At 42.7% G+C, this 25,828-nt stretch overlaps 1 protein-coding gene across 11 annotated transcripts in view; it reads left to right on the top strand.

The window, feature by feature from the left end:
* Window positions 1-25,828, top strand: part of COP1 (COP1 E3 ubiquitin ligase) — a 193,889-nt gene that overhangs the window by 108,902 nt on the left and 59,159 nt on the right. For all 11 annotated transcript variants that reach the window (XR_006283104.1, XR_006283103.1, XR_006283101.1 and 8 more), the window contains one exon: window positions 8,025-8,141. Coding sequence is in view for 6 of the 11 variants with exons in the window: in XM_043520142.1 (XP_043376077.1) it covers window positions 8,025-8,141 (117 nt within the window). In the remaining 5 variants the exon portion in view is untranslated. The remainder of the gene's footprint in view (window positions 1-8,024; window positions 8,142-25,828) is intronic.

Genomic DNA, 25,828 nt, shown 5'->3' with positions numbered 1-25,828 from the left:
TAGTGTGGAGTAGATTCACACCTCAGCGTGCTGTTGTCTAATTGTTCACGTAGACAAGCCCATAAACAGCATTCACAGGTAAGAGCAGAACTTCTCTAGCTGTTTGTTCTTCTATCCTAAACTACAGATTATTTGGCTGGGCAGAGTGTCTGTGTGTGGAATACTTCTACGCTTGGCGATGAGATGGTCCCAGTTAAACTGAAATGCTGATTGTCCCACAAAATTCCAGTGCACTTGAGAGCTTGGTGGGAGGTTACTTTTAATTTTCATTGTCTCATGCGTATGGAGAAGAACTTAAGACATCTGTGTGAACTGGTTTCTCATAATGTGAATTAGTGAAGGTAAAATATTCTCTCCACCATCTAGATATAGAAATAATGAATAGGTGGCAGTCCTGCTCATACTTAAACATGCTGAGTAGTTGCAGGGAACTGAGTGGGTTAGTTCAGGTTTGCGGAACTGGTTCCATGAAAAGGAAGGGTGACTTGCTAGTTAGGGCATTGTCTTGGGAATTGAAAGATCAGTGTTCTGTTCCCAGCTCTATCAAGGACATTGTATTTGACCTTGAACAAGTCCCTTGGGGCTTAATTTTCAAAAATGGTGCTCCCACTAATTTTAATTGGAATTTTAAGTGCACATTGCTTCTGAAAATCAGGTTAATCTCTCACGCCTCAGTTTCCCAGTTTATAAAAGGAGGATAATTGCCTACTTCACAGGGGTTTTATGGCTATATTCATTGTTTGTGGGGTGCTCAGATGCTGCTAAGAATGCCATGGAAAAGTAAATAAATGAAATAATAGTGTATGGAGAGAGTGACTGTGAGAAGAGAGAACTGTTCTCATCTCATAACTTAATACGTTGACCTAAAGCAATGTCTGTATATGGGATGATGAGGGAAGCATGATCCTGTAATGTAGGCCGAGCTTAGAAATCGATAGACAAATGGACTAATTTTAGAGAATGGGCTCGGTGATACTGTGTCTTACAGCAATATCATGTTACCTGGTGTATTTTATATATAAATAAAATGACTATTTGATACTATGAATGTTTTGTGAAGAATATTAGCTAGTATTCATAATGTAGATGAATGTTCCTTTCAGCGACTGCAGTGAAAAGTTTCCTCTCTTACTGAGTGTTTCTCCAAAGCTCTGCCCCACAGTAGGTTAATTTATAAACTAATGTGCATTTGAACCAAAGCACCAATCAATGAAACAAACTTAGTAAAATTAAATAAATTTAAACCCAGAGCTGCTTCCCAGACATCATCTCGTTTGTTTTGTGAGGTGTAGATGCTTGGCCACATGGAGAGATGCAGCTCTCAGCAGCAACAAAATTAGGCAACGCATGCTTTAAGAACAGTTGATCTCATAGGGTAGTTTGCCTCATCAACACAGTTCTAAGTGTTATCAGGGCATCTGTATGTTTTATAATTACCACCTCAGTCTCCACAAAACTGCTAAAATTCACAGTAAGGGAAGCAAAATTCACACAACCAGAGTTTATGAATCTCTTGTATACACATTTATTTCCAGCTAAAATGTGACTTGTGATACGGTTTTATGTTTTTTTAAAGTTAGGCGGCAGGAGCTGGTAGGGGGAGGAAATTATCAAAAAGCTGATAACACTGTTGTAATCAGAGCCCTGTATATTCCACAACTATGTGGTCATGGAAGTCGCTGTGGAATCTAACCCTGGTCTACCAGTTGTAGCAAATTTCATTTTGGTTTTTATGAGCACCCGTATTGATTAAACAGCAGATGAGCCGTCAAGCTCATTCTACTCTGTGATCTGAAGAGGATTTGAATGAAATTGTGCAAAGGTGAAAGGCTAGTGTGCTGATAACTGAGCCCCTGAATTATTTGTTACAAAATTAAGATCAAGTATCTGCTATTCTTCTTTGAGTGCTTGTTCACATCCATTCCACATTAGGTGTGCGCGTGCTGCGTGCACGAGCGTCGGAAACTTTTTCCCTTAGCGGCTCCCGGCGGGCCCCCCGAGTAGTGCCACTGTGCCCCGCATATATACCCCTGCTGGCCCAACCCCCTCCAGTTCCTTCTTACCGTCTGTGGCGGCGTTGGAACAACCTCTCTCTTGTAGAAGAGCAGTCCCTTAGCCTTTAGATTAGCTGTTATCAGTTCATTTACATATAGATTGTGAACACGTAAGTGATTAGGTGCTTGGAGGCCTCCAGCACGGGCCGCGGGGCATGCCGCAGGCCCACGGCTTCAAGGCTTGCGCCACGTACTGCAAACCTATGCCAGTTAGTGACCCCCACGACTCATGTCCACGTTGCCTTGGGGACGGACATCAAATTGAAAGGTGTAGGATTTGCAAGGCGTTCAAGCCAAGGACAAAGAAAGAGACTTTCGCCTAAAGCAACTGTTGATGGAGGCCACATTGCAGCCGCCGGGCCCGGAGCGACCAACACCCGCTCAGGCTTCCTCGGTGAGTAGTGCCCCGGAGTCATGAACAACAATAATGCACTGGGCCAGAACCAAGGCCAGCACAAACCCCAGCTGGGCACTAAGCCAGGCGTTTGAAGGTGCGCTCGAGGACAGTGTACCAGACCAGTCACTGGATCCATCCCTTTGTTTCCTGAACCGCTTGTCCCGTTTCTCCCGTGCGTGGTCCACCATTACGTCGGACCATTGGGTCTTATGCACAGTGCAGAATGGGTACTCACTACAGTTTGTCTCCCCGTCCCTCTTCAGGGACCCCTCTCATGAGCATCTCCTAGAGGAGGAAGTGCACTCGCCGCTACGGGCGGGGGCGGTAGAGGTGGTGCCTCACAGCCTACGGGGAAACAGGTTCTATTCCTGGTACTTCCTCATCCCCAGGCCAAAGGGGGCCTTCACCCAATCCTAGACCTGCACGGGCTCAAAAAATTCCTGGTCAAGGCCCAGTTCTGCATGGTCTCTCTGGGCACCATCATCCCTTCCCTGGATCTGGGGGACTGGTATGCTGCCCTCGACATAAAGGACGTGTACTTTCGTATCGCCGTTTTCCCAGCATATCAGTGGTTCCTACGCTTCACTGCGGGCAGAGAACATTATCAGTTTGCGGTTATCCCGTTCAGTCTAGCTGCGGCTCCAATGTTGTTCACGAAGTGCATAGCGGTGGTGGCGGCCTTCTTACGGAGGCAGAGAATCCAGGTGTACCTGTACCTCGACGACTGGCTCCTGGCTGGCCAATCCGAGGCGGAGGTGCGGGGCCATGTGGAGGTGGCCCTGAGATTGTTTCCGCGAGCTGGGGCTCCTGGTCAACATCCCCAAGTCCATGCTTGTACCCACACAGAGAGTGGAATTCATAGGGGCAGTCCTGGACGCGGTGCAGGCCAGGGCAAGCCTTCCGGTATCCCGATTCCAGGCTATCCAACAAGCAGTGGCCTCCCTGCGCCAGTTTCCAACAACGGCCAGGTGCTGCATGCGGCTGCTGGGCCACATGGCAGCATGCATGCACGTGGTCAGGCATGCCAGACTGAGAACCAGGACTCTGCAGGCGTGGCTCACTTGTGTGTACCGCCCAGGCAGGGACCCCCTGGACTTGGTAGTGACAGCTCCAAGGGATGTGCTGGACTCCCTGCTGTGGTGGCAGTCCCAGCCTGTGGTTTGCAAAGGCATCCCCTTTGCCACCCCACTTCCGGACCTGACACTGATGACGGATGCGTCAGACCATGGATGCGGGGCTCACCCGGGGGACCTCATGACGCAGGGGTTTTGGTCCGAGGCAGAGCGATTGCTCCATATCAACGTGAAGGAGCTCAGGGCGGTTCGTCTCGCTTGCCAGACCTTTCATGCCAGTCTGAGTAGTCACAGCGTGACAGTTCTGACAGACAACACTACTGCCATGTTCTATATAAACAAGCAGGACGGGGCTCATTCCTCGCCACTCTGTCATGAGGTTCTCCTCCTCTGGGTCCTTTGCATAGGACGCCTCAAGGTGAATCGCATGGGCTATCTCCCGGGGGTGTGGAACAAGCTGGCGGACTCCCTCAGCAGGTCGTACCGCATGCATTAGTGGAAGCTCAGGGTGGATGTCGTGCTTTCACTCTTCCTCAGGTGGGGGTTTCCCCGGGTAGATATGTTTGCCACCAGGGCCAATGCCCAGTGCCTGTGGTTCTGCTCGTTCCAGGGCTACAGCCCGGGCTCTCTTGTGGACGCATTCGTGATCCTGTGGAGAGGGGGTTTGATGTATGCCTTCCCCCTACTCCCCTTGGTGCACAAGGTCCTGCTGAAGGTGCACAGGGACAGGGCGGTGGTGATCCTCCTCGCCCCAGCCTGGGCCCGCCAACACTGGTACACATAGCTCCTAGAGCTGTCGGTGGACATCCCAGTAGTCCTGCCCCTACACTGGGACCTCATTACACAGGACGGTGGGTGCTTCTCCACCCCGACCTGTAGTCACTGCACCTGACGACGTGGAGGCTCTGTGGCTAAATGCCCTGGAGAGCCAGTGCTCCCTTCCTGGGCAGCAGATTCTGCTTGGCAGCAGAAAGCCCTCTACTAGGCCGGCCTATATGGCCAAGTGGAAAAGGTTCTCATGTTGGTATGAACCCCGACAGGTGCAGACGGGCCAGGCCCCGGTGCAGGCCATTCTGGAGTACCTCCTACAACTCAAGCAGCAAGGGCTAGCCCAGTCCTCACTCAGAGTGCACCTGGCAGCCATCTCCGCCTTCCATCCGGGATTCTCGGGGGTGTCGGTGTTTTCCCACCCAATGGTGGGGCGGTTCCTTAAAGGGTTGGAGAGGGTGTTCCCATACTCCCACCCCCCAGTCCCTCCATGGAACCTTTCTAAACCTGGTCCTTTCTAAACTCATGGGACCCCCTTTCGAGCCCCTCGCTACCTGTTCTCTCCTCCACCTTTCCTGGAAGGTGGCGTTTCTGGTTGCTATTACCTTGGCCAGAAAGGTGTCCCAACTGAGGGCCCTTACCTCTGAGCCAAACATACACAGTATTTCACAAGGACAAGGTGCAGCTCTGGCTGCACCCCAAGTTCCTTCCTAAGGTGGTGTCCCAATTCCATCTGGGCCAGAACATTTGTCTGCCGGTGTTCTTCCCAAAACCCCATATGGACCCGAGTCACCTCAGCTTGCAAACCTTGGATGTGCGTTGAGCCCTGGCGTTCTGTTTGTAGCTCACCAAGCCCTTTTGCAAATCCGCACAGCTGTTTGTGGCTGTGGCCAAGAGGTTAAAAGGCCTCCCAGTGTCGGCACAGTAGATTTCATCTGGGATTACAAGTTGCATCCAGGTGTGCTATGAGCTTGCAGGTGTTCTGGCTCCGGCGGTCACGGCCCACTCGACCAAGGCGCAAGTGACTTCCACGGCTTTCCTGGCACAGGTCCCGATCCAGGAGATCTGCAGAGCAGCCACCTGGTCTTCGGTGCACACCTTCACGACCCACTATGCAGTCAACCAGCTGGCCAGAGAGGAGGCGGCAGTTGGCAGAGCGGTCTTCTGAGCAGTTGTTCCGTGACTCCTAGAGGTAAGGTGGTAATTCACCTAATGTGGAATGGACGTGAACAAGCACTCAAAGAAGAAAAACGGTTACTTACTTTCTCGTAACTGTTGTTCTTCGAGATGCGTTGTTCACGTCCATTCCACCACCCACCCTCCTACCCCTCTGTCGGAGTCTCTGGCAAGAAGGAACTGGAGGGGGTCGGGCCGGCGGGGGTGTATATGCAGGGTGCAGTGGCACCACTTGGGGGGCCTGCCGGCCCGACAGGAGCCACTAAGGGAAAAAGTTTCTAACGCTTGTGCACACGGCGTGCACATATCTAATGTGGGATGGACGTGAACAACACATCTCGAACAACAGTTTTGAGAAAGTAAGTAATCGTTTTTTATATTGATGTGGTGTCAAAAAGAGAATTACCCATATTGAACAGTTTCTAACTTGTAGAACTTAGTTGGAAGGCTGCCTAATGAGCATTCAAAATAAGTGGCTGCATGGGACATGCATTTGTGAGTGGCACTACTATGAGCTGTGTTCATTTGACTCCCACAAATACCCATAGACCCTATAGCTTTCGATCTAAGGAACGTTGTCGGCTGGCATTACATTTTTTTTTAAACCGCAGAAATCCAGAATTACTTGCTTCCTGTGCTGTCAGATCAATAATGCTAATGTTCTCTGCTGTCACTGTGACATACACGGCGCTTCTCTTGGCATCTCTTCTTTTAAAGCAAGAAGCTAAAGCTTTTATTTGTTTGAAGAATTCTCTCCTACCCCCTGACTCCAGATGAGGCACTACATCATCTAGTGTCACTTGGAGCAAGAGACGGTCCAGGCCGTCATTACAAAGCTGTTCATTATTTTTAATGTAGCTGGTTGTTTATAATGTATACTAGGCTTTTGGTAAATAAGAGAGTGGATTATTACTGTCTGAAAACTGATAGGTGCATGTAATCCATCTCTTTTTGTAATTATTGTATGCAAATGTCGTATGTATCAACATCTGCGTTTGTTTGGGTATATATGATACTTAGTAATGGCTCCAGGTATCTGTCAGATATTCCCACTGTGCTGTTTTTAAAGGATGCATCAATATGCTCCAAGCTTTGCAGTTTCTCTCATCTTTGAAACAGTCCTCCAAAGATGGCCAGAATTAGGGCATGCCAGGAGCAGCACTCCCTCCCCTTCCTTTGTGCGGACTATTTTAAAAAAAAAAAAAGGAGGCGGGGGAAGACTCCACTACCCTTCCTGTGGATAAGCTGTCCCCAAGCTTAGTGGTTCTATAGGCATCTGTCCAGAGGCTATGTCTCTCCTGCTCTCCCGAAGCTCCTGGGGAATTGGGTAATATGGGGAAAAGCTAATAGACTGGGGCTGTAGCAATATTTTTGTATATCTTTCTTGGAGCCAAAGCAGAGTGGTGGTTTTTCTCACCTTCCTCCTGGCCAGCCCTCTCTTGTATCACCACATAGCCTCCCCTTCCCCTCCACAGAGGCAGAGTACCCCTTCCATACAGAGGAGGGAGATCTGTCTATAGAGGACCTGTCACATGCAAGTCTATGCGAGCCCTGTCTGTTTTCACACACTGGGGAGAACAGCCTCTCTGCGTGACCACTATTCAATACGTAGTTGCCTTATCCCCCACTAGAACAAAAGGGGAAAATCAGGAGGTATATTCTGACTCTTAGAATAAGTCTGCTTCCTGGGAGAGTGCAACAACCCAACACCTTTTCTGCTGGACTCCTGGCAAAGCTGTGAGTTAAATTGGTACCTTAAATGTAAAAAACTGAAGGGCCTCAAAGACTCTCCATCGCTTCTTATTTGTGAAAGAGGCCTGTCAAAGCAGGCTTAAAATACAATCACATGTACATGAATGTTTGTGTATACCATTTCCCCTTGTAGAGTAGTCCAGTACAGGTTAATCTTTATTTATATTTACCTCTACACAATAGTCATTCACATGGATTGAATTAAAATGTAACAATAAAAAGTAGTGACAGGTTATACCCCGGTGCAGCTTTTTTTCTCCTGGTACCAACCTTTGAAGAATGGAAAACAGATTGTTCTTACTAGTTGTGCTTACAGGTACGTTTTAAATGAAATCTATGCAGAGTGGTTACAACTGAGTGCACTGAGCAGGAGTTCTTCAGAGCACAGCTGGATGACAGAGTAGGTAAAATACCAGCCTCATTGCTCTTGGTGACTGTACAAGTCTGCAGTCCGGTAGCCTTGGGCGTACTGTGATTACAGTATGCAGCTAGGCACCTGCATGAGGTTCCAAATGCCACACGAGTGCAGGCTTGAATCCTGTAATATTGTGTGTAGAAGTTGTAAATTACTGTTGTGCTTGAGACTGTGTTGAAAGTTGATCATCAGCAACCAAAAGCAGTCTTTTTGTATCCGCTAATTTTGTTCACCATCTCAAAGATATTAATATTCATGAAAATCCCTACAGGCAAGTGTGTAATGAGTTTCTGTGGGAGCCTGTTTGAGTACTGACCATGTTTTTAAATCTTTTAAAAAGCATTTTCAGCCTCACTTATTTCTGCCTCTTTTTTGTTTTTTCTCCTCAGTGAAGCTGTGGTCTACCAACCTGGATAATTCAGTTGCAAGTATTGAGGCCAAGGCTAATGTGTGTTGTGTCAAATTCAGCCCCTCTTCTAGATACCATCTGGCTTTTGGCTGTGCAGGTAGGTAACAAGTGTGTTTTATAGAGGAACAGAAGGGGTAGGGAAAGAGCAAAATCCCTCAAGTTTCTGATGATTCCTATTTGCAACCAAACAAGATACCCCTCTGAGGCCAGATTCTTCAAAAGACTTCTGGGCCAGATTTTCAATTGCTCAGACCCCACAGCTGGGGTTGGATTTCTACAAGTGCTTTGTGCCCAGCATGCTGCCATTGTGACACTGAGCTGGCAAGCTTTTTGAAAATCTACTCAATAATTTTGATACTTAAATTGAAACTGAGATCTCTGGAAAAGTCTGACCTATGAAGAAACTTAGGCTTTTTGTACCAATTAGACCACCGCACACTGGGCGGTGAATTTGCCCTGCAGTAGCCTGCTGCCTGCTAATTTTCTATAACGAGGAGTCCTTTTGGCCCCTTAGAGACTAACAAATTTGGGCATAAGCTTTCGTGGGCTAAAACCCACTTTATCAGATGCATGGAGTGAAAAATACAGTAAGCAGTATAAATATTACAGCATATGAAAAGATGGGAGTTGCCTTACCAAGTGGGGGGTCAGTGCTAACGAGGCCAATTCAGTTAAGGTGGAAGTGGCCTATTTTCAACAGTTGACAATAAGGTGTGGAAATGAGCAATGTCCATCTTAATTTAATTGGCCTCGTTAGCACTGACTCTCCCCCCCCTCCCCTCACCCTCCAACTTGGTAAGGCATCTACCATCTTTTCATGTGTTATAATATTTATACTGCTTGCTCTATTTTTCACTCCATGCATCTGATGAAGTGGGTTTTAGCCCATGAAAGCTTATACCCAAATAAATTTGTTAGTCTCTAAGGTGCCACAAGGATTCATAGTTGTTTTTGCTAATGCAGACTGACACGGCTACCACTCTGAAATCGAATAATCTATGTGTACCTTGCTCATGTGTTAACAGCTTGTTAATATTCTATCTAAGGGGACTAGATCATAGTGCTACAACAAAGTCTTAGCATGCATCAGCAGGCAGCACATGGACAGTTAGGTGGCTGCAGGCTAATGTGAGGTAGATTACTACCTCAGCTTGCTGTTATGTAATGGCTTGTCTACACAAACACTAAGCTACTATGAGAAACTAATATCCTCCAGCCTTAGAGATACTTTATTACACCTAATTATTTTGTTGGTCTTTCTTGCCTGATGTATAGTTGCAGTTATGTATCACTGTATGTAAGGCTCTGTAAATAATACAGAACTGGGGGCGCAGTTGTGATTGCATCTCAGATACCCTGTGAGGCATAGGTTTAATGTATGCATCCAACATCTGGAGTTTTACTCTCTTCCTACCACTACCATTCACCTGTTTCTGGTCCTTTGGGGCAGAAGAGGGATCTTGGCTAACTGTGACTTTTTAATGGCAACACTGGGGGGGAAGAAATGACATTGATTTAAAATAGTTTAAGATGATGACCTCACTAGAACTTCAAAATGGATGTAGTTTTGAGTAGTGTGTAAACCTAATTTATTATTGTGCATGGAAACGGCTGGAAAATGGAAAAATAACTCTACATTTCCTCCTTCCTTGTGGTCTTAATGCATTTGTAACAAGAATTTCTGATGATTTGTACACTCTGAACTTTGGAGATATTTAAATACCATGTTTTTACCAACAGTTTGTCATCTCATTAAAAATTCACAGTTCCAGGGAGGCTTTGCTTAGATTGTGACTCCTAAGAAGGAAAAAAGAAATGAATTTTTGATGTAATGCAAAATGGATTGAAGTTGGAGTGTGTAAAATATTGATTTGCTTGATAAAGGTATTCTCACAGGTTTAGTAAACTACATGCAAAAATAGAATTTAATTACAGTATTCATCAGCAATATTATAAAGGACTCTATGAAATATTTTAGGGAAATGAGTGCAAGAATCACCACTGACGAATGGAACAGCTGCAAATAAAATATAGGCGTAAAAGATATCAAGCACCAGCATTTTTTCCTTTTAAATCAGATAACCATAATTGCCATTTATCTAAAATGTACTGGGGCCTAAACTTACAAGGCACAGATGAAAACGAGATCAAAGTCTAGGAAAAATGTTAAAACTGCAAGACATGGCATTAAAGCAGTTTAAAATGTTCCATAAGCCATATTGGACTTTCATCCTATAAGCAAGATTAGATTAAGAGGCAGTAATGTGTTGGAATTATTTGGAGATTTTTAGATGACTGCATTTTGAGAGTAGCAGAAAAGTTTGACTAAAATGCTGTGGCGCAAAATGGCATTAATAATGCGGAGAAATAGCTGGGGATGGGGAAGAAATAAGTTGAGATTGATGTGTCTAAATTCTGCTTGGTACTTTGGGGAATTGAGTCTATAAATCCAAGTTAAAATGGATATCTGGCCACTTAATGATTTGCTATAAGAATCCTGTGGCGGCACTGAAATGGTGGGAATGACTAGCCTATAAAGGCACTTCTAATGGATCTTGCAGTCACCAACTTGTATGAAAATAATTTATGGAATAGATTACAGAATGGAATAATTTAATAAGTGCTGGAACCCATTTTTAAACTTTACTGTGAAACAAAATTTGGTTGGTAAGTGCAGATACAGCCTGTGTATACAGTTCATTGTATTGTTGGGTAGGTAAAGGGATTGTTGGGTAGGCAGTTATTTTATTTCTCATATTTCCCTTGCATATACCAATTTCAAATAAATGAAATTTGTAAGCATTATAAAATTATTTTAGAAGGAAGGAAATATAGGTTATAAATTTAACAGTTTTAGAGATGGTTTTAAGCTATAAAACTAATAAGGGAATAATAATGTAAAAAGGCCTTCAAGAGAACAATATTGAAAATGAATCCCCCTTTGAAAGAAGTGGCAGATCAAAAACATACAATCCCATTTTGCCATCCCTTTCAGCACCATGTGGGAACCTAAGACTGTCTGTAAAATGAAATGCCACCAAATGAAATTAATAGGTGGCAGGTTTAAAACAAACACAAGAAAGTATCTTTTTCATGCAACACATTGTCAACCGCTGGAACTCCTTGCCAGAGGGTATTTTGAAGGCCAGTACTATAACAGGGTTCAAAAGGGAGCTAGATAGATTCATGGAGGATAGGTACATCAATGGCTATTAGCCAGGATGGGCAGGAATGGTGTCCCTAGCCTCTGTTTGCCAGAAGCTGGGATTGGGTGACGGGATGGATCACTTGATGATAACCTGTTTGTTCATTCCCTTTGGGGCACCTGCCACTGGCCACTGTTAGAGGACAGGATACTGGGCTTGATGGACCTTTGGTCTGACCCAGTATGGCCGTTCTTATGTTCTAAAACAAACTCATTGACTGAGAACTAAAGTAGTCGGCTACCATTATGTAAAATATAGCATCTCTGTTCTCAACTCCATATACATTCATGGCAGGTTTTTTTCCTGTTAAGTAAATTGATGTTTCAGTAACTTTTCAATGGTATAATTAATTTGTAACAAAATAGCCCATACTTTATTGCATTACATATGCCGTAGAATTTTGTACAGTATTCTTTTAAAATTATACGAGCAGAAATCCTACTCCAGCACTCACATTTCATTACTTTTCCTCTGTTACTTTTTGGTTTGCAATACCTTACACAAGGAGAGGGGGAAATGTTACACACATTACAGGACTGAGAGTTCATGTAACAGCCAATTATTCAGGTGTTAAACATGGAACATAGCGTGTTTCTATATACCAACTTCATGAGCTCAGATCATGAAATTAGAGCAGCAGTTCTCAAACTTCAAGAGTCTGCATCCCATATCTAAAACTCCAAAGTACTTTGCAATACTGCTTTTATGATGATAATCAGTGTAGTTATGAAGGATCCTTCTACTGATGATATACTAGTGGGGTTTTCTAACCCACCTGTTACCAGCAGTATGCATACCAAAGTTTGAGAACAACAGAATTAGAACACTTTCTGGAGAGGTGCAAAGGTTTGTGTGGTGACAGAGCTTCATGTTTGATACTTGAGACATAAATGGATGAAGCAAATTATAAAATCATTGTGGTGTGGAGCACATTTTCAGTTTTTTTCTTGTATGCTGAGTAGGTTATAGGCTGACGACTCTATGGGGGGGAGTTAAGGTGGTTTAGGTCCCTTGTTTGTAAAGTACAGTCTTCACTATATTTCTTGGAATTTGTGTTCAGCATCAATTTTTTTGAAAGCTATCTAGTCCTTGCTTGAGGTGCATATTACCTGCAATCCAATGCATCATTAATGAAGTCTGGTGTCGGGGCATGCATAAAGGAAACTTTCACCCTTGTGCTTTGTGTATATGCTGTCTGTATTGCTCACCAAATAAAAGGAATGTACTGAAGTGGTGAGGTGATTTGATTCTGGTCAGAGGCCAGGCAGAAAACTTTTTGGCACAATCACTGTGAATTAGGGCTCTATGCTCCAATAGATTTGGCTACTGTTTACTTACTGATAAAACTCTGCTGACTCTGCTCATCTGCCCATTGTAGTTCATATCATACAATTCCTTTTGATGCAGAGCAATCCGTTGTATTGAATTCTTGTCCTGGCTCTGTCCCTAAATTGGTGGCAAGAGAAGAAAATGGAAGCAGATGACTTAATGCTCATTTCTAAAAGGAGGCCATGTGGTCTGGTAGGCAGAACTATGCACTGAGAATCAGAAAAGAGTGTGGCTCTGTCACTTGGGCACTAGACTCTTTGGGCGAGTCACTGATGCCCTCTGTGCTTCATTTTGTCTAATGGAAATAATAGCCACAGGAAAGGGGTGTTGTGAGACCTACCAGGCTGTAAAGATTTTGAGATACCTTTGATGAAAGAAGAAAAGGAGTACTTGTGGCACCTTAGAGACTAACAAATTTATTAGAGCATAAGCTTTCGTGAGCTACAGCTCACTTCATCATGAAAGCTTATGCTCTAATAAATTTGTTAGTCTCTAAGGTGCCACAAGTACTCCTTTTCTTTTTGCGAATACAGACTAACACGGCTGCTACTCTGAAACCTTTGATGAAAGGTGTTATATAATTGTATTCCATAAATATAGAATATTTACTTACAAGCACTTCTGCTTCCGTATCAAGTATTGAACTAAGTTCACATTAGGTGCCCTGGAGAAGTACATGTGGCCCACAACTGGCACTTTAGCCGCCACTCTAGGAGCAAACCCACAATGACTTTCTGTGGTTAATGCTGATGTGGTGACTTTCTTTTTCTTTTTTTGGACTGTTGACTCTCTGAAAGCACCACCTAAAGCTCATTTTGATCAGATTAAATTTAGAACAAACTATACGTCTGAGACAGAGACTCTGCTTGATGTAGGACTTGGGTTTCAGTTTTATGAAATACATCTCTTAAAGGCACAGCCTCATCATAGCAGAGGGAGGAGGTAAGAAACTGTTTAACTGCAACCTGACAGGATCTGCCACAGGGGAAAGGGCATTTAAAGAAGGAAAGATCCCAGCTCTCTGATTTTAATAAAATACTCTATTTGCATGCTTACTGAGTTGAAACATTCTGCAGTATAAACTGTAACCACTGCTGAATACAAAATACAGGTAATTTTGTGGTCTCTTCCTTTTTTTTTTAAACAAGATAGCATTTTTTATCCTGAAATTAGTGATATAAATCATGACCAAAGTTGTTGTTGTTCCCCAGCAGTAACACACTGATGCCTTCTGCCCATATATTTCCCAGTAGCACAGTTTAGAAAAACAAGTTGACTGAAAATGTATGCAATTTGCACCTAGATTGTTTAGCTTATCCAGATTTGGTGTGGCTAGGCTGTCTGTTAACTTCAGCGAGCTAAATATAGCTGATATGGTGAGAATTAAATAGTGCTGTAATGCTGTTAACAGCTACCATTGACCATTTATTTCCCATATGTAGTATAGAGATCAAGCCATCAAAAATTCCCTGATTCCTAGCTCTTGACATTAGAATGGTCTCCTGTTGGCACTATTATTATGTATTTGTATTACCCTTGTGCCTAAGAACCTTAGCCATGAACCACAATCCAAAGCTGGGTGCTTTACAAATACAGAACAAAGATAGCTTTTTGGACCAATAGGTTTACAATCTAAGATTAGATAACACATGGATACAGGGGAATGAGATTACAAGGAAACAATCAGGCAGTTATTGGTCAGCATGATCTGTACTGGTCTCAGCCCACCAACAGCCTAGCAGTAAGCATCACAGACTGTAGCCATCAGCACTAACAGGTCTCTCACCTTTTTGGTCTGTTTGTAGTTTCTTGCCCTTTCTCCTCCTCCATTCCTCTCACCTCACAATGATACCAGACTTGATCACTTCCTAGGAAAAACCTTTTCTTTAAAGTCTCCTCTACCCTAGACCAACAGAGGATTTTACACAACATGTAGAAAATAGCTTTTTTTTAGCAGTGCAGTCCAATGATGACTCCCTGAAAAACTAGTAAATCAGTTTGCATTTTCTCAGCCCCTTTCTCTGCACCCCCTCTCCCTTCTCACTTATTCTGAATAAACAGCAGGGCCTTTTTTAAAAAAAAAAAAACACAAAAAAAAAAACCCCACTACCATTCTTGCATCTTAAACTGCTGTGTTCTGCTCCTTCTTTCATTCAATTACATAGTGAAATGGCACAGGGGAAGGAATGTTTGTATTAACTCTTTTTAGTGCCTCTAATCAAAAATTTCCAAAGCAACATTTTCAGAGTGTGTTTTTCCCCTATTACCAGGCATGAAGAATTGGTTTATGCTACAGTTGTCCAAATGGGATGATACTAAAAATGAATTGTTATCCTGCATGTTTATCAAATACATGTTTTTTTCCCCTCTGCATCAGGTTCAAGATTGCTTTCCGAGGAAATTCAGTCTAAATCTATAGTAGAGCTATTTAAATCCAGGATGTTCTTAATGCAAGATGCACAAATATAACTCTTCAGAGTCCATATGAAAGAGTTGGTAGCATACCAGCACCTGCACATTCATGGGGTTATATGTGAGCTCAAACTAAGAACTCCTTTCTATGTTTTTTGTGGGAAGAGGGCTGTCTATCGTCCACTCTCTACATATCTACTCTGTAGTCACTATAGTATCTGAGCGCCTCAGCACATTGAGTTCAGACTTGCAGCACCCCTGTGAGTTAGGAAAGTATTATCCCATTTTAGAGATGGGCAACTGAGGCACAAAAAGATGAAGTGACTTTCCCTAGGTTGTAGCAGAGCCAAGATTTGAACCCAGATCTCCCTCTTAGCATTAACCACAAGATCATTATCTTCTTCTTTGGGTTTTCAAGGAGAGCCAGGTAGCCAGTCTTCTCTTTTAGGGTCTTTAGAGGGCCCCATAATCCAGAGACCAGTTTCCTAGGGAACTGAAAAGTAGGAGAAAACTAATCACTGGGATTCTCGAGCAATTGCATATTAGGGATTGCAGCATCTGCCTCATGCCTAGAGAAAGCCCTTTTAAAATTGAGCTTTCCCAAATACAGTAAAATTGTTGTAAGCTGTTTGGTTACCCTGAAAACGTACATGCTTGAAATGCCTTCAGAACACCTTGATTTTTCTAAACTCGAGTAACTTTGCTTTATCAGACTTTTTTATTTGCTTGTTCATGTTTAGTTTGTCAGGTTGCTGTTATGCTGAACAGAATAGAGGAGCTAGGACTAGAAGAGTACTTTAGTGACTAACATTCAGGATAGGAGGGCCTGTCATAGTATGGAAGGCCTCTGCAGGGAACAGAACACATTCAACAGTCCTCAGTATCACAGAAATTCAGGATACTCGCACACTTTGAATAATATAGCCTTAAATGTATAAATCAAATGAACGCTTATCCAGTGGTGTTGATTTATGACTGAAGATGCAGGATGCCAGGCCAGTGATAATGGCTCATATTAGAACAAGCAAGACACATGTTGCTATGCCAGTAGCTTTGTTTTCATTTACAAGTATTCTCCGATCTCTTCCTGAAGACCTCCATCCAGTAAACAAAAAGTCCTGATGCACTTCCAGTTCAGGACCCCATCCAGCTTCTTCAGCAGCCTTGAATGAAGCTGATAATGCACTGTATGTCCAAGACGGACCACTTCTTCGACCATCCATATCCAGTGGAATATTGATCACTACAATAAGTGGAGCACCGACTTTCTCCAATGTCATGTTGTAAAACCAGTCTTTCAAGCTGCTTTAGATTTGTGTGCTTCGACTGCTTTGTGTCACTTCCAGCTATTAATGGAGGAGCAATGTGATATTAATGATCCAGAAGATAGATTGGGATGTTTCTAAGAGAATGTGAAGGCTTTTCAGTTAAAGCAAATTCTTACCTTAATAGGCTCTCACTGGTAAGTACTTAGCTATATTGAAAACCTAAATTGATTCTCAAAGCGTGTGTTGTGAGCAGACGCATGGTATGTTTGGAGTGGGAGTAGGTTGATATTTTGTAGTTGGGGTGCTAGTCACCTTTCTGTAAATTTATGGGGAGATTTTCCAAAGGCACAAAGGACAGTTAAGCACGGAGCTCATTTTTGTGTCTGAAAGTATCTCCCTCGGTGCTCTTGGAAAGTCCCCAAACTGGTGACATTGTAGACTAAAGTCTTCAGCTGTAGAATAGATATTGTATGGGTGATGTACAGAGTTTCCCTATCACTGTACATCAGCCTTGACCTGTAGGGGTTGTTCTTTTGGGGTGTTCAGTTTCTGCACCCAGTCTTTAGTCTCTGAAACCACCACCAAGCATACCAGTTTTGATGGTGGGTTAGGTAAGTGGACTCTTGTCCTCATGGAAACTGAAACAAACTCATTCTGGTGAGGTGATCAAATAGCCAACAGATGAAACCCAAGTACCACATTGTTCTTATTTTCATTGAAGGAATCCTCATTATTTCCTCAACCTTTCCTTGCAGAGTCCAGATCTTGTTGGTGTGAGGGAAATCTGTGTTCTGAAAGTGTGTGGTGTTTCACCTAAATCTGCCTTGAATATTTAAACATATTGCTTACTCTTAAAAGTAAACTGGGTCCATTTTTCTTAGCACAGTGTTCTGAAAGCTTCAATTTTTAGTAGTCTTTGCCTCTTGTAAATTGTAGAATGTACTTTATTATTAAGTTTCTACTTACTTTCAATTGCCATTTTGCACCTACTGCTGCCTTGACACACACTTGCTGAAAATCTTTTTATGGCACCAGTAGTGTCGGAATCCATGGTGCTAGTTTTTAACCATTTCAGTTGTAGTCTAACAAACACAAGCTGCAGCCATACTGTACTATCTTTTACTTGTAGCAAAGCTGATTCATTTGTAGCCAGCACTTGAAATGAGGACCACGAAGGAGAAGCCCAAATGGTGAAGAAAGTAGCATTGATGATGCGGAAGATGAATCTTACCTTGGTCAGCAACAATTTGGGAAACTGATTTGGTAAAAAGAAAAGGAGTACTTGTGGCACCTTAGAGACTAACAAAATTATTGGAGCATAAGTTTTTGTGAGCTACAGCTCACTTCATCGGATACATTCAGTGGATCCGATGAAGTGAGCTGTAGCTCACGAAAGCTTATACTCAAATGAAATTGTTAGTCTCTAAGATGCCACAAATACTCCTTTTCTTTTTGCGAATAGAGACTAACAGGGCTGCTACTCTGAAACCTGATTTGGTAAAGGTAGTCACCTCTTGTGATCATGTGAAAAACTCTTCAGAAGAGTAGAGTAGTGAAGTTTGTGTAATTATGTTCCTCCTAGTTTAAAAAAAAAAACACTAATTTCAGCTGGATAGTGTTTTTCTCCTAACTGTTGTGTTTACAGTGTTGTATCTGTGTTGTTCTCGGGGTATAAGACAAGGTAGGTGAGGTAATATCTTTTATTGGACCCTTTTTTTGGAAGGGACAAGCTTTTGAGCCTCACAGAGTTCATGATCAGGTTTGGAGAAGTTAATTAGATTATCCAAACTAAAATGCACAATGGGACAGACCCTTAAACATAAGAGTCACACACAACTATTGTGTAACTGTTGAGAGAAATGTTAAACAGTTGCTAGATTTCATCCCAGAAGTTGCTGCTCTTCAGTAGTGGGTGGAGTGATAAAATCAGTTTGAAAAGCTTCATTTGATTATCCAGAGAAAAGGATAAAACTGTCATTAGCAGAAGTTGATATGTTAATTGTTTTGCTTAAATACTCTTTTCCTGAACATTTTCTTAGTTTAGTTGAAGTCATTTAGCCATCGTCACAATTATTAAAATTGAAATGAACCTCGTTATTCAAGAATAGAAAAGGCAAGTCTAGATTCATCTTTTTCAAATTGCTGTATCCCTTAGAGAGAAAAATGCTTTCCCACTTTAGGAGTTCCCAGGGCAGCAGTTTCATTTGGAAGTCTTTCAGCAATTTACTCAAAGGAATTGCTTGATGGGATGGCACCTTCTGTAATGCTTCAACACATCATATTTTTAGTACCATAATACTATGCTATATAGGCTGCTGCTTAGGCCCAAATTAACTCCTCCAGTGCCTTATTCCGGTGCAATACCATTTAGACCTTTTTAATGTGTACCATTTGCTGCATTTCACTGAATCTTAGCTCAGAGCTAGTAAAGCCTGTGGCCCCTGAGTGTGCAATATGCTGATGCTAGAGTTAGTTTACTACAGATTATATCTATATTTTATAGAGATTTTTATCGCTATCTGAGCACTCAAGCATAATAAGAATTCTAAGGGAAGATGATTCTACTAGAATTCCGCACTAAAAACAGGGTTGAGAACATTTCCTGAAAGTTACATGGTTAGACAGCCAAATATCAGGAAATGTCAAAACTAAGGTTCCATGTGCAGCTGTAAATATGCCCCCTCATATATGCTTTGATACAATCTCTAATTACATTGCAGACTGTGGTAAATTGTTTTACCTTACATAAATATGTGCATTATCTTGGTAATTTTTTCTTATATGTGAGCTTGTATGTTGGGCCCATGCCTGCACAGTGGATGCCCTTGTGCCTCCCTCTCCAAGGGCATAAAAGGTAGTGTGGGCAGAACCATCCCTTGGTTCCTTTTTATCTTCCATGGCTGAGAAATGGAGCCCTTGCAGTTTCCTCTTTGTGTGCTGTGGTTTTGATACCATTGTGTGTGTAGGTAGTAAAGCAATCATCGTTTCTCCTTTTTTTTCCCCCTCCAGTTGGCTAGATATTAAACCTCTTATTTGTTAGTTACTTCCCTGGTACTGGGATTTATTGCTACCCCAAAACAAGTCCCTTGGGATTCAAAAGTTGGCCCTTCTATTATGCAGCTGTTCCACTTAATGCCTTTGAGAGAGGCATATCTCTGTTAGATACTCAATCTGTTGCTCTATCTCCAAGAGGACATAGGTAGAGCGAGGCTTGTCTTAAACTCTTTGTCCTGGAGAGCTCAATGAGAGCCTCCTTGTTACCTGTGGAAAGGGCCTATTAGGCCTGAATAGGCTTCCTCAGATAATGCTCCCGTGAGTTGCTGCTGACTTTTAAGTGACAACCTTCATTAACTGAGAACATCAGAAAAGTGAAGTCGTCCTCTGACCAGCCCAAGAAGGGAAGGAAAACACTGTTTCCACAGTGAATGCAGACCTAGGTCATGCTCCCTGGCATCTGGTAAAATGAAGCATAGATTTTTCTCATCTCCTTTCCCCTCCCTTCTTCAGCGACCCCTCTCATGAGCTATTGATATGTAGCAGCTCATCTAAGATGACATGGGATCCAAGAATCGAACTGTGACGGCTAACACATCTTGAAAAAGTTCAATGCTGCAGATGAGCCATTCCATTCACCTAATTCTATGTCTCTTCACCATGCTAAGTCTTAGGATCAACAAAGAAAAGTCATCACTTTACCCAAACCAGAGAATAGAGTTCATGGTGGCTGTATAGATTCCACATCAGCCAGAGTATATCTACCACAGAAGAGATTCAAGGCTATGGTAGACCTAATCAACCAGCTACAGACTCAACCACCCTGTCAAGAAAAAGTATCACTATGCTATTTAGAATTCGGAGAGGGCAATATGTCTAAGTATAAGCAAGGGATCCCCAAGCTGCTGAGTTTAGTTAGCCCTAAAGAACATATTGTGACAAAGTTCCTGCTCTACCTTGGTGGGTCTTGTGCTTATTGGTGGATTTGCTTACCTTGGAGCTTCACAGCAGCCCTCAGCTTGGCCGTTTTTCTGAACCCACAGTCCAGGTCAACTCCTCCTGTGTCTGACCAGGAGTTGGGAGGATTTGTTGGGAACCTGGGCCCGCCCTCTACTCCAGGTTCCAGCCCAGGGCCCTGTGGAATGCAGCTGTCTAGAGTGCCTCCTGGAACAGCTGTGCGACAGCTACAATTCCCTGGGCTACTTCCCCATGGCTTCCTCCCAATACCTTCTTTATCCTTACCATAGGGCCTTCCTCCTGGTGTCTGATGCTTGTACACCTCAGTCCTCCAACAGTCCGCGTTCTCACTCTCAGCTCCTAGTGCCTCTTGCTCCCAACTCCTCACACACACACCACAAACTGAAATGAGCTCCTTTTTAAAACTTGGGTGCCCTGATTAGCCTTCCTTAATTGATTCTAGCAGCTTCTTGATTGGCTGCAGTTGTTCTAATCAGCCTGTCTTAATTGTCTCCAGAAGGTTCCTGATTGTTCTGGTACCTTCCCTGTTACCTTACCCAGGGAAAAGGGACCTACTTAGCCTGGGGCTAATGTATCTGCCTTCTATTACTCTCCTATAGCCATCTGGCCCGACCCTGTCACAATATAAAGTGTGCATATGTAGCAGCTACTATCACCTTTTGGAACTTAAATCTGTAACTTATTTGTGTATATATATTTATCTGCTTTAACCTTGTAAATAACTAATTTCTTTTTCCTAGTTAACGTTTAGTTAGTTACAGGATTGGCTACAAGCATTGTCTTTGGTAAGATATCTAACCTACAATTAACCTGGGATAAGTGACTGGCCCTTTGGGATTAGGAGTAACCTGAATATTGTGATTTTTGGTATAAGGGACCATCCGTCACAAAGGCAGGCTTGCGTGAGTGGCAAGATAGACCAAAGGGGACTATCTAGGAGTCCACATTAAGGCTGTTACAGTTCTTGAAGAATTCACACTTGATACTTGGTTGGTGAAATCTAATTATAGAACATGAAACCAGTTTGGGGTTTGTGCCCTGGTTTGTAACTGTCTGCCCTTAGGTTTGCACCCACGTTTGTGAGACACTCCAGACAACCTGACTGTCTATCTGACAAGAAATCAATCTTTGAATTGTCTTTTTATATGAGAATCCTCTGCAGATCCGGTCAAAGATTCACAAGAATTCCACACAAAAACCTTACATTTCTTTCCCCTTCCCATCTGAGCCCTTGCCCCAGCAGATTAAGATCTCTAATGCTGTATGTCTCTTTTTCCTCTTAATATGAGATAAATTATTTAGTGGAGATTTTAAGGGCTGCTGTGTCAAAAGCTTTAGACAGTCAATAAAAAATGTCCCCAGTGGGTAAAGATCATTATCTATAGCCTGATGAATGTCATCAGTAACCTCAAGCCATAGGGAGCCTATCAAATGCAAAGGTTAAAAACCAGTCTGGCAGTTCCCAACAAGGCTGCTTTTCCCTTCATCTACTCAGCAGAGGGAGATACAGCTATATAATGAAATGCTAATGTTGAGCCAAACTTAAAAAAAAAATGCAGTGAATTTGATGCTAGTGAAAGAAACAAAAACCATTGAATGAAGCAAGGCATGTGTTGCAGGTAAGTGCTGTGCAGTTATCCCCACAGAGTTCTGTCAAAGAACAAAACTGCTAGCCTGTAACACCCTGCTGTCCTGGTCGTGAGCTTCTCAGGAGCCATGTGCCAGTTGTTAGCTCTGATGGCACTGCCAAGGATTCAGTGGCCAGACTTATTTAATGTAACTCAACCATATTGAAAACTCTGGCAATTCTATGGTTTCCTTAGTTGTCACATTTTCAGACCTAGGCAACAGGGAAAATAAATCCAAAGAAACCTTGAGTTATGCAGCTCTTATATGGACTTTGGGCTGTCAGATACCAGCACAGCACCTGGGAGAGTCAGCCTGAAGTGAAAACTTGCTTTCGTTGCGTTATCCCACTTCAATGCCCCTTATTGGGTAACCATTGTTAAGCAGCTGGAGCAACCGTTCTGAAACAATACTTAAGAGCTCATTGGACTATGGGTTTGATGTTTGTGAAACTGGTCAATATATAGACAAGGGACATAAGAAATGCACAGTGAACCCAATATACCAAGTCATTTCAGGTGTACTTGAGAAATACAGAACAAGAACTTTGTTCCAGTTCACAGCTGTATCACTAGGGTTTCACTTCTAGAAAAGATTGCTAGGAGTCCCATTAGGTGAAAGAAAATTGTTATTCACAGGCAGACTGTCCTCTTAATACAAAGTGAGGAAACTCGGTGTAAAAATAGAAGTGAAATACAGCAGATAAATCAAATAAGTTTTCTGTTTTTAGTTGCAGAAAATAAGTTCTTGTATTTGTGACTGTTTCTGCTAGTACAGAAGAAGGCAACTTGGATATTAATGTAGTTTCATAAACATTAAGTGATGCCTGTAATGAAGATGGCTATGCTAGAGTAAAATTCCTTGTACTGTTGTCCTAAGGAGAAGGCAGGGCTAGGAGAAATGAAAGGTGCATAACTAAACTCTCCCAATTCCATTGGTGGCTCCTAATAATTATATGCGTACAGGCAGACATTGGTGCGATGTAGTTTTATCTCTGTTCTCTCCCAGTCATGTGACTATTGTCATGTTGCAAGGGGGAAAATACCATGGTGTGTTTGTTTAAAAAGTTGAATCTGTTCCTCCGCCTCAGTATAAGTGTTCTGTTTAATACTCTCACTGTTAAAAAGCCCTTTGCTTCCCAACTAAATTGAACGCAGCTATAATGACCTTTGCCACAACACTCAAAACACTTGTCTCTCAAGGAACGTGTCAGTATTAGTGATGGTAAATCGGTTTAACTTTGTAATCTTTCTCAGTGGATTCTCACATTACTTTTCTTTGCAGTTCTTCAGTCTCCTGAATTGCAGCCTCAGACCAATTCAGATGATCTCCTTAAAATTGTAGGTATTGAGTATGTACCAATGTTGTAGGTACCTGGAGTGCACCAGCAGGGTTCACATGGGGCAGTTAGAGTGCAACAGGAAGCTTGTGGTTTGAGCAATTAATCCAGTGTCCCAAACCCACTGACAGTCACTGAGACTTGCCTCCTATTAGACCCTCCTCGTGCAGTCTGCAGGCGAGGAGAAGCCAAAGGGGCAGGAGGAGGAGGTGGTAGTGGCAGGGGAGAGAGGGAATGTGAGAGTAAGGAGAAGAAGAGGAGAAGGATCATCCTAGGAAGACAGTCCAGGTCCTAGGACTCACCAAGTTCATTAAGAGTCCTAGGTGACCTAGGAAGGCATCTTTTCTGGGACCAGTCCTCCCCTTCTCTTTGTATGGGCATTGGAGATTAGGATCCCAGTTTCTACCAGGGGAAAGAAGAGGTCCAAGCAGCTTCCCTAACTGCTCCTTAATTTTTTCATAAATATTCCTACAAGTCTCAGAACAATGTTGGTATCTCTTCTTTTAAGCTTCTGTTTCTAGTAGCAATTGCTTTTGCATGTCAGGTTTCTGAGATACTAGCCCGTGCTTACATGTCCCCTATTTAGGTTTCCATCAAGACAAAGGCGTCTTACGTACTATGCCATATCTTCAATGTATTGTTTTGTTTTTATCAGAATCGGGAGATGGCTTTTCTTCCCTTATTCTTGTCAATAACATAAGGGAGGAAGCTTCAAAAATCTGTTGGAGGGTCATGAAATTACATCTATGCCCCTAATTTTTGTTGCTATTTTTATTCCAGCCAGGGATGTTACCTCTAAGCATTTAAATTTCCCTTTTTTATCAAGCAATATGGCATTCATGCTAGGCCTGCCTGCTAACATGAGCATTTGGCCAATTTGTACTGATATTCAAATTCTGCTAGTCCATCATTTTGTGCCTGTTCAGCAAAAATCCATTAAATTAGAGCTTGCTTTCCCATGGGAGGATTATCACCAGTTTCCATCTAGAAGCATCTGCAGTGCGGTGTTTAGTCAGAACCTCAGCTTTCTCAACTCTTCAGATTTGACAGTGGCATGACTGCGTACCCACTGGTTTTACCACCGAGTAAAATTTGTTAAGAATATGCTGTATCACTTCAAGATTCTGCTTCTCAGTTGTGTGTGTGCTGGGCATTCATGTCCAGATTTATTCTGGGGGAGTAAAAAGCCTACCACCTCCAGTCACTTCTGAAGGGACTCTGAGCTGATGCATTGCCAGATACACATTTTGGGCACCTTTCTCCAATCCATGTATTCTAATTACCTGGCCCGATAGTCTGGGAGGGTGAGGTGGGGTGTGGGAGCATATGGTATAATAAAAGCCCCATTTATGTATAATCAGAAAAGCAGAGATATTCAAAATATTAATATCTGCTAGGAAAGACGTGATGCTATACTGTGGGTTGCAAATGAAACTCATACCAGAGGGGTCAACCAGCCCATGGACTGGTTCTTGCCCACTTGGGGTAATTATCAAGGCCCTGACTTAATTATGACTTAAGGGGTGCTAATCCTTAGATTTAAATTTGACACATTATTTGGAATTACCTTTAGGTGCCCAGTTGCTATCGTCTGTGTAAATTGGGTAATGTGCAAATGAGCAAATAAAGAGCAGATAGGTAGTACTCCATTGTTTGAAGCAGAATGCAGCAGTACTTTCTCTAACTAAAAGTTACCACATAAGAGCGATATTCTGTCTCTGACCAAACTTCAATTGTTTCAGTGGGAGAAACTGCTGTGGATCCAGAGCCGTGTATGGCCCTACCTTTGTAGATCCAGACCGTAGTTAAAAATGTAATGTGGTTCTTGCATAGAAGGAAATTGGCAACCATATGCAAATATGGTACAAATCACAGTCCAAAGAGTGCTTTGAGAACAGAAAGGTTCTAACAGACCAATTACGTCATACTTCAAGCACAGTAAGGCAGCTGCCTAGAGCATGAACTAAAACACTATATTGTCGACCCACCATACATGAAAATTGCAGCTAACTTTGCTCCACTCCAAACCTCTGCTCCTTGCATACTAGGAGAGATCCTACCCTATGACTCTCTCCACAAACCTATGTATTTTCTTGAATTTACATTTCACCTGTCTGACTTCACGTACTCCAAACTGCACATAACCTGTATTCCTAACTGCCGACTTAATGTATACTTAACCGTAAATAACTTTGAAAAACAATTTAAATAAACAATTGCTTATTGCTTCTTGAAGTGGATTTATAATGTGCATAAATAATTGAAAAGTAGTTTGAATTCTTCCAACATTTCCAGAAATGGCAGACTGAGAGGAAAGGCTTGCACTTGTCCAATGTTTAGCTAATGCTGTATTAGAAGTGCTAATGGTGGAAGTGATAAAGTAATTGATGTGGAAAGTGAGCATTACCTAGAGTTTCTGGATGGCTGGAGAGATCAATTGTTCTGGTCTTCAGTTTGTGTGTTTCACTACTCTAGCTGTTCCAGAATCCAGGCTAATGTACAAAACTGCCCTACATTACCCATTCTTCTCTAACCCGTATTACAAAAGAAACTGCTTCTAAGGTCACCACTGATTGATAAATATCATGCACTTTGTGGTCAGAAGTTTTGTGGTGGAGAGAGACACTTCTTG

Source organism: Dermochelys coriacea, chromosome 8 (genome assembly GCF_009764565.3).
Source record: "Dermochelys coriacea isolate rDerCor1 chromosome 8, rDerCor1.pri.v4, whole genome shotgun sequence".
NCBI classification, from domain to species: Eukaryota; Metazoa; Chordata; order Testudines; family Dermochelyidae; genus Dermochelys; species Dermochelys coriacea.
This window is presented reverse-complemented; position numbering and strand designations above follow the sequence as displayed.